General features: G+C 42.1%; 1 protein-coding gene across 2 annotated transcripts in view; it reads left to right on the top strand.

Annotated features, from left to right (window-relative positions):
- The window catches only part of LOC127002736 (uncharacterized), a 40,666-nt gene extending 22,901 nt beyond the window's left edge, over positions 1–17,765 (top strand). For both annotated transcript variants that reach the window (XM_050868830.1, XM_050868829.1), the window contains exons 2-5: positions 1,646–1,795; positions 3,142–3,215; positions 10,562–10,691; positions 17,264–17,765. In XM_050868830.1, coding sequence (XP_050724787.1) covers positions 1,646–1,795; positions 3,142–3,215; positions 10,562–10,637 — 300 coding nt within the window. In that variant the 3' untranslated portion in view covers positions 10,638–10,691; positions 17,264–17,765. The remainder of the gene's footprint in view (positions 1–1,645; positions 1,796–3,141; positions 3,216–10,561; positions 10,692–17,263) is intronic.
- The last annotated feature ends 311 nt before the right edge of the window (positions 17,766–18,076 follow it).

The raw sequence follows: 18,076 nt of genomic DNA, 5'->3' as shown, positions 1-18,076 counted from the left end.
GTTATGACGAATTTTTTTCCTACTAGTCATTGGCGTGTGACGGTGACGAGAGAGAGAGAGAGAGAGAGAGAGAGAGAGAGAGAGAGAGAGAGAGAGAGAGAGAGGCGGTGAAGGAACAAATGGAGGATATAGAGGGAAGATTCTGGTATGGAGGAAATATTTTTGTTCTTTGGAGAGAGAGAGAGAGAGAGAGAGAGAGAGAGAGAGAGAGAGAGAGAGAGAGAGAGAGAGAGAGAGAGAGGCAGTGGAGGGACAAATGGAGTAAAATGAGGCAAGATTCTGGTATGGAGGAAATATTTTGTTCTTTGGAGAGAGAGAGAGAGAGAGAGAGAGAGAGAGAGAGAGAGAGAGAGGCAGTGGAGGGACAAATGGAGTAAAAAGAGGCAAGATTATGGTATGGAGGAAATATTTTTGTTCTTTGGAGAGAGAGAGAGAGAGAGAGAGAGAGAGAGAGAGAGAGAGAGAGGCGGTGGAGGGACAAATGGAGGAAATAGAGGCAAGATTATGGTATGGAGGAAATATTTTTGTTCTTTGGAGAGAGAGAGAGAGAGAGAGGTTACCGTACAATACTTTCACCATTATTATAGGGAAGAATTGCAGTAAAGAAAAAAAAATCCGTATAATTTCTCAGACCTCTTGGCAATCACTCTGTGGCTGCTCGCTTCCGGTTATAATCCCCCACGGACTGATAACGTGCTAGACTTGGAATCGCTAGGCATTACCAACCCTCCCGGAAAGAGCTCTGTGTGGGTGGGCGCCGTGTATTTCATCGTAACAATCATCACCATCATCATCACTATTTTCATTATGCAACACCTTTCTTCAGTCTGTATAAGTGATGATGATGGTGGTGAGTGTGATCTCGCAAAAAAAAAAAAAAAACGCTATTCAAGTGTGTGGGTGTATTTCATCATAATAATCATCACCATCATCACCATCATTTTCATTATGCAACACCTTTCTTCAGTCTGTATAAGTGATGATGATGATGCTGAGTGTGATCTCGCAAAACAAAACAAAACAACAACAAAAAAACGCTATGCAAATCTCCTGTTTATGAATATCGAGATGAGTGGTCAAAAGAGAGGTCAATTTCAGGAGGAGAATGTCAAGATGAACGGTCAAAACAGGTCAAAAGAGAGGTCAATTTCAGGAGGAGGAGAATGTCAAGATGAACGGTCAAAAGAGGTCAAAAGAGAGGTCAATTTCAGGAGGAGGAGAATGTCAAGATGAACGGTCAAAAGAGAGGTCAATTTCAGGAGGAGGAGAATGTCGAGATGAACGGTCAAAACAGGTCAAAAGAGAGGTCAATTTCAGGAGGAGAATGTCGAGATGAACGGTCAAAACAGGTCAAAGGAGAGGTCAACTTCAGGAGGAGAATTTCGAGATGAACGGTCAAAAGAGGTCAAAAGAGAGGTCAATTTCAGGAGGAGAATTTCGAGATGAACGGTCAAAAGAGGTCAAAAGAGAGGTCAATTTCAGGAGGAGAATTTCGAGATGAGTGGTCAAAAGAAAGATCAATAATTTCTGAAGGAGAGGTGTCTTGATAATCCCTTCCTGAAAGACCTCAAGTCCTCTCTGAATCTTCTAATCCGGGTGAGGTTAATCGAGTTCTCATGATCGTTCCTTTCCATCCCTTCTTCAGGTTACCGCGAAGTCCCTGGCGGTGGTGGTGGCGGTGACGGTGGTGCTGCTGGCGCTGGCGGGGCGGAGCGAGGCGGCGCCCTTCATCCGAGGGATCTTCAGGGACTTCCCCACGAGAGTGATGCCCTACACGCCGCGGGACGACATTGTGGTGAGTGCGTGGGTGTGTTCTTGCGTTAGTGTGTGGGACGGGAGAGAGAAACAAGAGCCCGGCCGAGATTGTGATGAGTGCGTGGTGGTGTTCTTTCGTTAGTGTGTGGGACGGGAGAGAGAAACAAGGGGCCGGCCGAGATTGCGATGAGTGCGTGGGTGTGTTCTTGCGTTAGTGTGTGGTACGGGAGACATAAACAAGAACCCGGCCGAGATTGTGATGAGTGCGTGGTGGTGTTCTTTCGTTAGTGTGTGGGACGGGAGAGAGAAGCAAAGGGCCGGCCGAGATTGTGATGAGTGCGTGGGTGTGTTCTTGCGTTAGTGTGTGGGACGGGAGAGAGAAACAAAGGGCCGGCCGAGATTGTGATGAGTGCGTGGGTGTGTTCTTGCGTTAGTGTGTGGGACGGGAGAGAGAAACAAGAGCCCGGCCGAGATTGTGATGAGTGCGTGGGTGTGTTCTTGCGTTAGTGTGTGGGACGGGAGAGAGAAACAAGAGCCCGGCCGAGATTGTGATGAGTGCGTGGGTGTGTTCTTGCGTTAGTGTGTGGGACGGGAGAGAGAAACAAGAGCCCGGCCGAGATTGTGATGAGTGCGTGGGTGTGTTCTTGCGTTAGTGTGTGGGACGGGGAGAGAAACAAGAGCCCGGCCGAGATTGTGATGAGTGCGTGGGTGTGTTCTTGCGTTAGTGTGTGGGACGGGAGAGAGAAACAAGGGGCCGGCCGAGATTGTGGTGAGTGCGTGGGTGTGTTCTTGCGTTAGTGTGTGGGACGGGAGAGAGAAACAAGAGCCCGGCCGAGATTGTGATGAGTGCGTGAGTGTGTTCTTGCGTTAGTGGGTGGGACGGGAGAGAGAAACAAAGGGCCAGCCGAGATTGTGATGAGTGCGTGGGTGTGTTCTTGCGTTAGTGTGTGGGACGGGAGAGAGAAACAAAGGGCCGGCTGAGATTGTGATGAGTGCGTGGGTGTGTTCTTGCGTTAGTGTGTGGGACGGGAGAGAGAAACAAGAGCCCGGCCGAGATTGTGATGAGTGCGTGGGTGTGTTCTTGCGTTAGTGTGTGGTACGGGAGACAGAAACAAGAGCCCGGCCGAGATTGTGATGAGTGCGTGGTGGTGTTCTTTCGTTAGTGTGTGGGACGGGAGAGAGAAACAATGGGCCGGCCGAGATTGTGATGAGTGCGTGAGTGTGTTCTTGCGTTAATGTGTGGGACGGGAGAGAGAAACAAAGGGCCGGCCGAGATTGTGATGAGTGCGTGGGTACCGGCCTAACCTTACTTTACCTAACCTAACCTAATTAATCTATCTATCTATCTATCTATCATATGTCTATCTATTATCTATCTCCCCGCAGCACCCTCTGGCGGGATTCTTGCCGCGGGACGTCCTTGAGCTCTGGTACGGCCACGACGAGGAGGGCTTCACCAGGTAACGTTGATTAAGACCTTACCTGTACACACCTCGCCACCCAATCTGACCTTATCTATCCTTACCTGACCTAACCTTACCTTACCTAACCTATCCTTGCCTTACTTTGTCTAATGTATTCTGACCTGATCTTTCCTTACTTATCTTACCTAACCTAACCTTACCCTACATAACCTAACTTAACCTAACCTAACCTATCCCTACCTTACCTAACCTAACCTATCCCTACCTTACCTAACCTATCCTTACCTTACCTAACCTATCCTTGCCTTACTTTGTCTAACCTATTCTGACCTGATCTTTCCTTACTTAACTTACCTAACCTAACCTTACCCTACCTTACCTAACCTAACCTATCCCTACCTTACCTAACCTATCCCTACCTTACCTAACCTATCCTTGCCTTACTTTGTCTAATGTATTCTGACCTGATCTTTCCTTACCTTACCTTACTTAACCTAACCTTACCCTACCTAACCTAACTTAACCTAACCTAACCTAACCTTACCTAACCTAACCTATCCCTACCTTACATTGTCTAACTTTACCTTACTTTGCCTAATCTATTCTGACCTGATCTTTCATACCTAACCTTACCCTACCTAACCTAACTTAACCTAACCTAACCTTACCTATCCCTACCTTACCTAACCTATCCCTACCTTACCTAACCTATTCTTGCCTTACTTTGTCTAATGTATTCTGACCTGATCTTTCCTTACCTTACCTAACCTAACCTTACCCTACCTAACCTAACCTAACCTTACCTGACCTAACCTTACCTTACCTAACCTATCCTTGCCTTACTTTGTCTAATGTATTCTGACCTGATCTTTCCTTACTTAACTTACCTAACTTAACCTTACCCTACCTAACCTAACCTAACCTAACCTAACCTAACCTTACCTAACCTAACCTATCCCTACCTTACCTAACCTATCCTTGCCTTACTTTGTCTAATGTATTCTGACCTGATCTTTCCTTACTTAACTTACCTAACTTAACCTTACCCTACCTAACCTAACCTAACCTAACCTAACCTAACCTTACCTAACCTAACCTATCCCTACCTTACCTAACCTATCCTTGCCTTTCTTTGTCTAATCTATTCTGACCTGATCTTTCCTTACTTAACCTTACCTAACCTAACCTTACCCTACCTTACCTAACCTAACCTAACCTAACCTAACCTAACCTTACCTTACCTTACCTAACCTAACCTATCCCTACCTTACCTAACCTATCCTTGCCTTTCTTTGTCTAATCTATTCTGACCTGATCTTTCCTTACTTAACTTACCTAACCTAACCTTACCCTACTTTACCTAACCTAACCTAACCTAACCTAACCTTACCTAACCTAACCTATCCCTACCTTACCTAACCTATCCTTGCCTTACTTTGTCTAATGTATTCTGACCTGATCTTTCCTTACCTTACCTTACCTAACCTAACCTTACCCTACCTTACCTAACCTAACCTAACCTAACCTAACCTTACCTAACCTATCCTTACCTTACCTAACCTATCCTTGCCTTACTTTGTCTAATGTATTCTGACCTGATCTTTCCTTACTTAACTTACCTAACCTAACCTTAACTAACCTAACCTAACCTAACCTAACCTTACCTAACCTAACCTATCCCTACCTTACCTAACCTATCCTTGCCTTACTTTGTCTAACCTATTCTGACCTGATCTTTCCTTACTTAACTTACCTAACCTAACCTTACCTAACCTAACCTATCCCTACCTACCCTAACCTATCCTTGCCTTACTTTGTCTAATCTATTCTGACCTGATCTTTCCTTACCTTACCTACCCTAACCTTACCCTACCTTACCTAACCTAACCTAACCTTACCTAACCTAACCTATCCCTACCTTACCTAACCTATCCCTGCCTTACTTTGTCTAATCTATTCTGACCTGATCTTTCCTTACCTTAACTTACCTAACCTAACCTTACCCTACCTTACCTAACCTAACCTAACCTAACCTAACCTTACCTAACCTAACCTATCCCTACCTTACCTAACCTATCCTTGCCTTACTTTGTCTAATCTATTCTGACCTGATCTTTCCTTACTTAACCTTACCTTACCTAACCTTACCCTACCTTACCTAACCTAACCTAACCTTACCTAACCTAACCTATCCCTACCTTACCTAACCTATCCTTGCCTTACTTTGTCTAATGTATTCTGACCTGATCTTTCCTTACCTTACCTTACCTAACCTAACCTTACCCTACCTAACCTAACTTAACCTAACCTAACCTAACCTTACCTAACCTAACCTATCCCTACCTTACCTAACCTATCCTTGCCTTACTTTGTCTAATCTATTCTGACCTGATCTTTCCTTACTTAACCTTACCTTACCTAACCTTACCCTACCTTACCTAACCTAACCTAACCTTACCTAACCTAACCTATCCCTACCTTACCTAACCTATCCTTGCCTTACTTTGTCTAATCTATTCTGACCTGATCTTTCCTTACTTAACTTACCTAACCTAACCTTACCCTACCTTACCTAACCTAACCTAACCTAACCTAACCTTACCTAACCTAACCTAACCTACCTTACCTAACCTACCAACCTTACCGTACTTATCTATCCTTACCTTGCCTTACCTGACCTTATCTGACCTCACCTTACCTAACCTAACCTAGCCTAACCTTATCTAACCTATCCTTACCTTACCTTGTCTAACTTTACCTTACTTTGCCTAATCTATTCTGACCTTATCTATCCTTACCTTGCCTTACCTGACCTTATCTGACCTCACCTTACCTAACCTAACCTAACCTAACCTAACCTTACCTAACCTATCCTTATCTTACCTTGTGTAACTTTACCTTACTTTGCCTAATCTATTCTGACCATATCCATCCTTACCGTACCTTACCTGACCTTATCTGACCTCACCTTACCTTACCTAACCTAACCTGTCTGTCTATCTCTACCTGTCTGTCTGTCTGTCTATATCTCTGTTTGTCTGTCTATGTCTGTCTTTCTATCTCTCTATCTGTCTGTCTATCTTTCTTTCTGTCTGTCTGTCTGTCTCTATCTGTCTGTCTGTTTGTCTGTGTCTGTCTGTCTATCTCTGTCTGTCTGTCTATCTCTGTTTGTCTGTCTGTCTGTCTGTCTATCTCTGTTTGTCTGTCTATCTCTGTCTGTCTGTCTATCTCTATCTCTCTGTCTGTCTATCTTTATCTGTCTGTCTGCCTGTCTATCTCTCTGTCTGTCTCTCTATCTCTCTCTCTGTCTGTCTGTCTATCTCTGTTTGTCTGTCTATCTCTGTCTGTCTGTCTGTCTGTCTATCTCTATCTGTCTGTCTGTGTCTGTCTCTCTCATGCCTAAAAGTTAAGGAAGAGAATGTGGATGAGGAATGAAGAGGCGAGGAGGAGGAGGAGGAGGAGGAGGAGGAGGAGGAGGAGGAGGAGCTGTCTGGGTGAAAGTAGAAGGTGAGGAACGGCTGAGGAAGAGTGAAAGGTGGTGGTGGTGGTGATGATGGTGGTGGTGGTGGTGGTGGTGATGATGGTGGTGGTGGTGGTGGTGATGATGGTGGTGGTGGTGATGATGGTGGTGGTGGTGATGATGGTGGTGGTGGTGATAGTAGATTTAGATATTATTTTTTCTTTCTCTCCTTTCTTCCTTTTTTCTCTTCCTTCCTTTCCTTCCTTCCCTCCTTCACTGTCTTTCTATTCTTTCCTTCATTCCTTCTTTCTTCCTTCCTTCCTTCCATTCCTTCTTCTTGTCTTCTCTCCTTCGCTCTTTCTTTCCTTCCTTCCTTCCTTCCTTCCTTCCTTCCATTCCTTCTTCTTGTCTTCTCTCCTTCGTTCTTTCTTTCCTTCCTTCCTTCCTTCCTTCCTTCCTTCCTTCCATTCCTTCTTCTTGTCTTCTCTTCTTCATTCTTTCCTTCCTTCATCCCCTTCCTTCCTTCCTTCCTTCCTTCCTTCCATTCCTTCTTCTTGTCTTCTCTTCTTCATTCTTTCCTTCCTTCATCCACTTCCTTCCTTCCTTCCTTCCTTCCCTCTCTCTTCCTTTCTTACCTTCCTTCATTTCTTTCTACTTCCTTCCTTCCTTCCATCCTTCTTTTATCATGTTCCTTCCTTCCTTCCTTCCTTCTCCATTTCTTCCTTTCTTACTTCGTTTATTACTTTCTACTTCCTTAATTCCTTTTTTTATTATTTTCCTTCCTTCCTTTTTTCTTCCTTCCTTCCTTCATTCATTCATTCATTCATTCCATCCTTCCTTTCCTTCTCCTTTCCTTCCTATCTCCATTCCTTCCTTCTTATTTTTCCTTCCTCCCTCCTTTCTTCCTTCCTTCCTTCATTTCTTTAAACTTCCTTCCTTCCCTCCCTCTTCCTTCCTTCCTTCCTTCCTTCCTCCTTTCCAACCTTTCTTCCTTCCACCTTCCTCCTTTCCAATCTTTCTTCCTTCCACCTTCCTTCCTTCCTTTCTTCCTTCCTTTCTTTCTTCCTTCCTTCCTTCCTTTCTTCCTTCCTTCCTTCCTTCCTTCTTAAACCCAATCTCACAACTCTTTCTACACTAATTTCTTTCGCTTCTTCCCTTTTCATCTTTTTTTTCTTCCTCTTACTCGAGTTTCCGCCAACGTAACTTTGAATCCCCTGTAAAGAACGCGACAAGCATGAAGGCTTAAGAGGAGGAGGAGGAGGAGGAGGAGGAAGAAGAAGGAGGAGGAGGAGGAGGGGTAAATGGATCTTAGAGGAATAGGCAACTTTTTTTTGTAATCTTTATTTTTTTCTTCTCTTTTCTTCTTCTTTTCTTATTCTTCTTCTTTTCTTTTCTTCTTATTTTCTTTTTTTTTTCTTTTTATCTCCTCCTCCTCCTTTCCTCTTCCTTGTTTCATTCATTTTTTTATTTTTTTCTATTTTTTTTTCTTCTTTTTCTTCTTCTTTCTCTTTTTTTTTTTTTCTTCTTCTTCTTCTTCTTTTTCTTCTTCTTCTTCTTCTTCTTCTTCTTCTTCTTCTTCTTCTTCTTCTTCTTCTTCTTCTTCTTTTATTCATGTTTTTCCTTCCTTGTTTCTTATGTTGCTTTCTCTTGCGATGAATGAAAAGTTAATGTAAAAGGAAATTAAGTAGTAGTAGTTGTAGTAGTAGTAGCAGTAGTAGTAGTAGTAGTAGTAGTAGTAGTAGTAGTAGTAGTAGTAGTAGTAGTAGTAGTAGTAGTAGTAGTAGTAGTAGTAGTAGTAGTAGTAGTAGTAGTAGTAGTAGTAGTAGTAGTAGTAGTAGTAGTAGTAGTAGTAGTAGTAGTAGTAGTAGTAGTAGTAGTAGTAGTAGTAGTAGTAGTAGTAGTAGTAGTAGTAGTAGTAGTAGTAGTAGTAGTAGTAGTAGTAGTAGTAGTAGTAGAGAGAGAGAGAGAGAGAGAGAGAGAGAGAGAGAGAGAGAGAGAGAGAGAGAGAGAGAGAGAGAGAGAGAAAGAAAGAAAGAAAGATAGATCACCGTCAGAAATATTGAAAAAATCACCACAAATAAAAAAAAAGAAAAATATGTAGATTAAAAAAAATCTGAAAAAAAATAATGAAACCTAATTTTGATATACTGATAATTAAGAACATTTATTAACACACAACATTACCTTTACTTACATTACCTTACCTTATCTTACCTCTCCTTTACCTAACATTACCCTACCTTTTCTTCCCTTCCTTTCCCTTCCCTTCCCTTTCTTTATCTTCCTTTATCTTCACTGTCCTTCCCTTCCCTTCCCAAACTTTCCCCTCCCTTGCTTTCCCTTCCCTTGCATTCCTTTCTCTTCCCTTCCTTCCTTCCCTTCTTCCTTCCTTCCTTCCTTTCCTTTCTCCCTCTTCCCTTCCTTCCTTCTTTTCCCCCCTTTTCTTCCCTTCCTTTCCCTTCCCCTTCCTTGTTTTCCCTTCCCTTTCCTTCCTTTCCCTCCCCTTTTCTTCCCTTCCTTTCCCTTCCCCTTCCTTGCTTTCCCTTCCCTTTCCTTCCTTTCCCTCCCCTTCCCTTCTCTGCCCTTCCCTCCCATTCCCTTCCCTTCCCTCCCCTTCATTTCCCTTCCCATCCCTTCCCTTGCTTTCCCTTCCCTTTCATACCTTTCCCTCCCCTTCCCTTCCCTTCCCTTCCTTTCCCATCCCTTCCCTTCCCTTCCCTTCCTTTATCTTATCTTCCCTTCACTTCCTTTCCTTCCCTCCCCTTCCCTTCTCTTCCTTTCCCTTCCTTTATCATCCCTTCCCTTCCCTTTCCTTTTCTTCCCATCCTGTCCCTTCCCTTCCCTTCCTTTCCCTCTCCTTCCCATCCCTTATCTTATCTTCCCATCCCTAACCTAACCTAACCTTCACCTAACCAAACCTAACCTAACCCAACCCAACCTAACCTAACCTTCACCTAACCAAACCTAACCTAACCCAACCCAACCTAACCTAACCTTCACCTAACCTAACCTAACCTAACCCAACCTAACCTAACCTAACCTAACCTAACCTACCCTTACCTCACCTCACCTAACCTCACCTAACCTAACCTCACCTCACATTACCTGCCCGTATATTCCTTTGACTCACCACAAGCCACACCTTCAATCCCGTCTCCGTCTGGTCTGGTCAGCTGGCAACCACGTGGATCAATGCTTCACGAGAGTCTCCGTCGCCAGTCGCCTCTCTTTCTCTCTCTCTCCCCTCATTGATTGCCTTGTTAGTAGCAGCAGTAGCAGGAACAGGAGGAGGAGGAGGAGTAGTAGTAGTAGTAGTAGTAGTAGTAGTAGTAGTGGTAGTGGTAGTAGTAGTAGTAGTAGTAGTAGAAGTAGTAGTAGTAGTAGTAGTAGAAGTAGTAGTAGTAGTAGTAGTAGTAGTAGTATAAGAGCTTTTTCCTACTTATCACTTGTTTCTTGTTTGTTTTAAGTTGGGCTGTGTTTGTTGTTGTTGTTGTTGTGTGTGTGTGTGTGTGTGTGTGTGTGTGTGTGTTGTAGCCTGTTTTATATTTATTTTTGTTTTAGTTTGTTTCTCAAAAGGTAGTAGTTGTAGTAGTAGTAGTAGTAGTAGTAGTAGTAGTAGTAGTAACATAATGATAGAAATTAATATATGATAAGAGTTAGTAAATAAAAATAGTAAGGATAAAAATATCAATAATAATCTTTTAGCACAACACAATAACATCACATTTATCTATTCATTTATTCATCTATTTATCTATTTATTTATTTACTTATTTATCTATCTTTTTTAGGAGCAGCGAGTAACGGGCTTTTTTTTTTATTATTGTTTTCTTTTTTGTGTGTGCCCTTGAGCCGCCTCCTTTGTTGTAAAAAAAATATTTATTTACTTATTTATTTTCCTTCTTTTTCCACATTGTTTCAGGAACGGTCGTGACGTGAGCAAGCAGACGGCAGAGGCAGCAGCGTGGGTCAGGCAGAAACTACAGCAGATGATGTAACCAACCACATGGCCGCCACACCCACGCACGCACGCACACACACACACGTTGAAGGTAAAGTACACACACACACACACACACACACACACACACACACACATTATTCTTTTCATATACATGTTTTACTTACGACCTTCTCAAACATTTCTGGGCCTTACACACACACACACACACACACACACACACACACACACACACACACACACACACATTATTCTTTTCACATACATGTTTTACTTACGACCCTCTCAAACATTTCTGGCCCTTACACACACACACACACACACACACACACACACACACACACACACACACACACACACACACACACACACACATTATTCTTCTCACATACATGTTTTACTTACGACCCTCTCAAACATTTCTGGCCCTTACACACACACACACACACACACACACACACACACACACACACACACACACACTACCATTCATTCTTAAGTTCTTTTGTAAATAGTTATGAGCCGAAAGCGTCTGAAAATACGGGTCTTGGGTTCAATTATTATCTTTCGCAGACGCACACGATAGAAAGGAACATTAGGAGACAGAGATGGATGGATGAAATGAGGCTCTAAAAGTAACCACACCCAGACCTACGCGCGCCCTCATACCTGCGTTACCAGATTATCGTACTTCGGTAACTTCGGGTCGTATTACAAGATATATCACAGCCCAAGAACACATAATTGACATGGTTTTCGTAGGAGTTGTGGGCATTTCCAGGGGTAGTTTGATGACCCTGGTGGTAGTCTGACCCTTCTTCTGTACCGTGAACCTAGAAGAACATATTTGACAAGGCTTTCGTAGGAGTTGTGGGCATTTCCAGTAGTAGTTTTATGACCCTGGTGGTAGTCTGACCCTTCTTCTGTACCGTGAACCTAGAAGAACATATTTGACAAGGCTTTCGTAGGAGTTGTGGGCATTTCCAGTAGTAGTTTGATGACCCTGGTGGTAATTTGACCCTTCTTCTGTACCGTGAACCTAGAAGAACATATTTGACAAGGATTTCGTAGGAGTTGTGGGCGTTTCCAGGGGTAGTTTTATGACCCTGGTGGTAATTTGAACCTTTTTCTGTACCGTAAACCTAGAAGAACATATTTGACAAGGATTTCGTAGTTGTAGGCGTTTCCAGGAGTAGTTTTATGACCCTGGTGGTAGTCTGACCCTTCTTCTGTACCGTGAACCTAGAAGAACATATTTGACAAGGCTTTCGTAGGAGTTGTGGGCGTTTCCAGGAGTAGTTTTATGACCCTGGTGGTAGTCTGACCCTTCTTCTGTACCGTGAACCTAGAAGAACATATTTGACAAGGCTTTCGTAGGAGTTGTGGGCATTTCCAGTAGTAGTTTGATGACCCTGGTGGTAATTTGACCCTTCTTCTGTACCGTGACCCTAGAAGAACATATTTGACAAGGCTTTCGTAGGAGTTGTGGGCATTTCCAGGGGTAGTTTGATGACCCTGGTGGTAGTTTGACCCTTCTTCTGTACCATGAACCTAGAACATATTTGACAAGGCTTTCGTAGGAGTTGTGGGCATTTCCAGTAGTTGTTTTATGACCCTGGTGGTAGTTTGACCCTTCTTCTGTACCGTGAACCTAGAAGAACATATTTGACAAGGATTTCGTAGGAGTTGTGGGCGTTTCCAGGGGTAGTTTTATGACCCTGGTGGTAATTTGAACCTTTTTCTGTACCGTAAACCTAGAAGAACATATTTGACAAGGATTTCGTAGGAGTTGTGGGCGTTTCCAGGGGTAGTTTTATGACCCTGGTGGTAATTTGAACCTTTTTCTGTACCGTGAACCTAGAAGAACATATTTGACAAGGCTTTCGTAGTTGTGGGCGTTTCCAGGAGTAGTTTTATGACCCTGGTGGTAGTGTGACCCTTCTTCTGTACCGTGAACCTGAAGAAACACTCATTAGAACCCGACTGACCCCCTCTTTGACCTTTAGAAATAGCTGATATGTGAGGCGAGAGCGTCTGATGATACCAACCCAAGTTAGCCTCGTATATTTTCCGATTTCCGACCCCAAAACTGTCTTATCCACTCCAATAACTACATTTATTTATAGTTACCGTTGGAAGATTGAATTATTAGTGTCTTTTTCGCTATAGTTAAGTGTCTAAAAACGGCAAATACAATGGTGGATACGATAATTTAGCAACGCTGCCTCACACATCCGCGGCCTTGCCCCATAACGGTTTGTGTGTGTGTGTGTGTGTGTGTCCTGCCGCGCCCACAAATGCCATTCATACACGCGTCCTTTCCTTATACAGACAGCACACACACACACACACACACACACACACTCTCTCTCTCTCTCTCTCTCTCTCTCTCTCTCTCTCATTCATTCTTAAGTTCTTTTCGTCCTTTTTCTTTCTTGTTTTTTTTTTTTTATTGTTTCAGTTCATATCATAGTGGAATAAAGTCATACAATCTTATTTTATTTAACTTGTTCTCTCTCTCTCTCTCTCTCTCTCTCTCTCTCTCTCTCTCTCTCTCTCTCTCTCTCTCTCTCTCTCTCTCTCTCTCTCTCTCTTTAATTGCTGAGGTCGCTGATTGTAATGTTTTTTTTTTGTTTTTTTGTTAATTCCTCTTCTTTTATTCGTATTTTAATTTATTTCTCTTTTTTTACTTTGATTTTTCTTTGTTGTCGTTTTATTTTCTTATTCATTCATTCATTCATTCAAACATTCATTCATTTTCTCGTACATTCATATTTTATCTATTTTCATTTTTCTTTTTTCAGTTTTTTGTTGTGGAATTAAGTCTCACTCTCCTCATTTTCTTATCTTTCTTATCTTGAGAATGTGATTGTTAAGGTATTCACCGTCTATCTTGATCCCACTGTTATCGCACTTTTTGAAATACCTCTAAGCCAGTCGCGATTCTTTTTGTGTTGGTAATAACTGAAAAATCTCTTAAGGGCCGCTTTCTGGAATATGACTCAAAGCTGCTATGCTAATCCACTCTCTATGATTCTCCTTATCTTGATCCTACTGTTATCGCACTTTTTAAAATACCTCTAAGCTAGCTGCGATTTTTTTTGTGTTGGTAATAACTGATAAATCTCTTAAGGGCCGCTTTCTGGAATATGACTCAAACCTGCTATGTTAATCCACTCTCTATCGCTTTACTTATATGCTTTTATGATAGAAAGTTCGGAATATGTTGAGGAGAGTTAAAAAAAATGTGGAAGGGAAGGAAGGAACGAAGGAGAGAGGTTGGGAATACCATTAGTGAGGAAAGAAAGAAGGGAAGGAAAAATTAAGAAAAGAGAAGCAAAGAGGACGGGAAGGAAAGGAGGAAGGGAGGAAGGGAAGAGAAAACGAGGGAATAGAAGAGAAAGGAAAGGAAAGTGAGATAGGAATGAGTGAGCGACGGGAATAGGGAAAATAAATGGAGAAAGAAAAATATGAAGGAAGGGAAATGAAGAAACGAAGGAAAGGAGGAAGGGAGGAACAAAAAGGAAGGAAATGAAGAAACGAAGGAAAGGAGGAAGAAAGGAACAAAAAGGAAGGAAAGCGAAGAGGAGGAAAGAAAAGATTACTACTACTACTACTACTTCTACTACTACTACTACTAGGAAGGGAGGAAGGGAAGAGAAAACGAAGGAATAGAAGAGGAAGTGTTAGTTGTTGCTGTATTGGTTCTAAGCGTCTAACAATTGGCTCTCTTTTCGCTATGCTCCTAATAATGTCTGACCCTTACGCAAGACTTCGTTATATATCAAGGGTCGAAGTGTACTGTAACCCGTCTATCCAGTGCTCTCTCTCTCTCTCTCTCTCTCTCTCTCTCTCTCTCTCTCTCTCTCTCTCTCTCTCTCTCTCTCTCTCTCTCTCTCTCTCTCTCTCTCTCAAGAAAATATTAATATGAAAACGGAAAAGAAGATAGAGTGCGTGTGTGTGTGTATGTGTGTGTGTGTGTGTGTGTGTGTGTGTGTGTGTGTGTGTGCTTCAATCATTGCCTCTTTGTATTTTCATTTCTTTTATCTTTTTCAACTTTTTTCTGTTTAATTTTTTCAACTTTCTCTTTTTCTTTATTTTCATCCTCGCGTTTTAGCGCTCAGTTTTTATTTCTCTCCCTTCTTTTGGTGGAATATTGTGTCTTTTTCTTCTTATTTCTAGTATATTTTATTTTATTTTTTTTTTTTTTTGTGTGTGTGTGTGTGTGTAATTGTGTGAGAAAGGGAGAGACAGACAGATGCAGGCAGAGACAGATAGACAGACAGACAGGCACAGAGGGGAAATAGCATGTACTGATCATCTGTGGCTCAACTCTTACATTCCTCTAAAAGACCCGTATACTCAGACGCTCTCGGCTGTCACAACTATTTCCCAAAGCCACAAAGGAGGTCAATCGGGTTCCCATGAGTGTTTTTTGACGTTCACGGTGCAGAAGCCTTTTCAAACTATCACCAGGCTCATGAAACTGCCCATGGAAATACTATAATACAATCTCTACGAAAGCCTTATCAAATGTGAGTGTGTGTAGAAGCCTTGTCACACTATCACCAGGCTCATGAAACTGCCCATGGAAATACTAATACAATCTCTACGAAAGCCTTATCAAATGTGAGTGTATGTAGAGGCCTTGTCAAACTATCACCAGGCTCATGAAACTGCCCATGGAAATACTAATACAATCTCTACGAAAGCCTTATCAAATGTGAGTGTGTGTAGAAGCCTTGTCAAACTATCATTAGGCTCATAAAACTACCCTCAATACTAACACAACCTCAACCAAAGCCTTATTTTCACGTTCATGGTGTAGAAGTCTTGTCAAACTATCATTAGGCTCATAAAACTACCCTCACTACTAACATACCTTCTACCAAAGCCTTATTTTCCCGTTATTGGTGCAGAAGTCTTGTCAAACAATCGCCAGGCTCATAAAACTACCCATGGAAATGTCCCAACAACCTCTACGAAAGCCTTATCAAATGCGGGTGTGCAGAAGCCTTGTCAAACTATCACTTAATTCATAAAATTATCCACAATACTAACACAAGAACCTCTACCAAAGCCTTCTCCAATATGTGTATGTGTAGAAATCGTATCAAACTATCTCTAGGCTCATGAAACTACCCATGGAAATACTAACACAACCTCTATCTACCCATGGAAATACCCACAACAACCTCTACGAAAGCCCTAGCAAGTGTGTGTGTGTGTGTGTGTGTCCCGGAACGCTTGAGAATGTGTGGCTCTCCCGCGGGTCAAACGTGTGGCTGTGACCTCGGGGCAAGGCAGAGGCAGGCCAGGGTGAAGGGCTCTTGACTTGCCTCCGCCTGAACCTTACTTTCACTCACGACAAGAGGAGGAGAGGGTGTAAGGGAGGAATTCAGAGGTAGGAAGTGAAGGGGAGAGGGATGGAGGAGACAGGTATGCAGCGTTACCAAATTATCGTACTTAACCACTCAGCACATCAGATTTCCCGGTTTCTGACTCACAAATATCGTAAACAAACACCAATAAGTAACGCTTTTAACGATAACTTTAACTGGAATCTCGCTATCTGTGTGGGTACGAGAGTTTGGGGCACTGGAACTGATGAATGCGATGTTTTGAGTACGATAAAATGGTAATGCTGCAGGGATGGGATTAGGAGGAAGTGAAGGGAAGAAGGGTCGGAAAGATGAATGGAAGGGGTTAGGACGTAGAAAGAAAAAGAAGAGAGGGAGACACAGAAGGAACGGTAGAGAAGAAGAAGAAGAAAAAAAGAGAAGGGGAGAGGTATAAAAGAGCAAGAGGAAGCAAGTGAAAGGAATGAAAATGAAGAACAATGGAAAGAAGGAAATGAGAGGTAGAAAAGAGTAGAAGGAAGGAAAGGAAGAAGAGAAAGAGAAGAACAACAGGAAGAAGGAAGGAAGGAGAAACGTTGGGAATACCATTAGTGAGGAAAGAAAGAAGGAAGGGAAGGAAAAATGAAGAAAAATGAAACAAAGAGGACAGGAAGGAAAGGAGGAAAGGAAGGAAGGGAAGAGAAAACGAGGGAACAGAAGAGGAAGGAAAGGAAAATGAGATAGGAATGAGTGAACGACGGGAATAGAGATAATAGAAGGAGAAAGAGGAATATGAAGGAAGGGAAATGAAGACACGAAGGGAAGGAGGAAGATAGGGAGAAAAAGGAAGGTTAGCGAAGAGAAGGAAAGAAAAGTTGTGTTAGGGAACGTAAGAGTTGACTAAGAATAACTACTACTACTACTACTATTACTACTACTACCACTACTACTACTACTACTACTACTATTTCTACTACATAACATCATACAGCAAAACCATTAGGCTACTTGAAATATACATAAAGAAATATAAAAGAAACACTTATATAGTCTATCCTAACCATAAGAGGCAATCGACAGTTACCTGCAACAATAAACTATCAATCAATCAATCAGGAGGAAAACTTAGAGAGTGTAATGATAAGAGTATAGAAATATATATAAATGATAATAATATAGAGGATTCTACTAAGGATAGGAGAGGAAGAAGGAGGGGAGAAGGAGCAGGAGGAAGAGGGAGTAAAGGAAGAAGGGAGGGAAGGAGAAACGAAGGAAAGGTAATAATAGAGGAAAACAATTATCATATGTTCTCTTGTTGTTCCAGAGATGAAGACCCTAGGACGAACCTTGGAGCGGATCTGGCTACACTGCTTATACCGCTACTCGGCGCACTTCAAAACACAACACAATATACAGAAGAAAAATGGAAGAAAAATAACAAAAAGAAGAAGAAGAAGAAAAACAAAAGCAAGGTGAAGGGCAAGAACGAAAAGAACAAGAATAAGAAGAACAATAACGAAAATAAGATTAAAAGATGAACATGGTAACGTTTTTTTTATGTAGAAGAAGAAGATTAACAGCAGCAAAGACAACAACAACAACAACAACAACAACAACAACAACAACAACAACAACAACAACAACAACAGCAACAACAGCATTAGGTATAACAAGATAAGTCCCTCGACAGCAAACAGTAGTAGTAGTAGTAGTAGTAGTAGTGTAAGTCAATTGTAAGTAACAGATTGTAAGTAGATCCGTCAGTACCCTTCTCTCTCTCTCTCTCTCTCTCTCTCTCTCTCTCTCTCTCTCTCTCTCTCTCTCTCTCTCTCATCTCTCATTCATTCTCATCATCATTCAATTCAGAGAGAGAGAGAGAGAGAGAGAGAGAGGTCTACGCACAATGAATTACAAGGACTTAGTAATTCATCAATCTTACTTATTTAGGTCATATTGGATCTCTCTCTCTCTCTCTCTCTCTCTCTCTCTCTCTCTCTCTCTCTCTCTCTCTCTCTCTCTCTCTCTCCTTTCCCTTCTATCCTCTCTTTTCTCTCACTTTCGTCTCTCACTTTCTTCCTCTCTCTCTCTCTTCTCTTTACACTAAAAAAAAGAAAAAAGAAAATACGTACAGTCGATC

This window comes from Eriocheir sinensis, chromosome 24 (assembly GCF_024679095.1).
Source record: "Eriocheir sinensis breed Jianghai 21 chromosome 24, ASM2467909v1, whole genome shotgun sequence".
In the NCBI taxonomy this organism is placed as follows: Eukaryota; Metazoa; Arthropoda; class Malacostraca; order Decapoda; family Varunidae; genus Eriocheir; species Eriocheir sinensis.
Note: the sequence above shows the minus strand (reverse complement) of the source record. Positions and strands in the feature narration are given on the sequence as shown.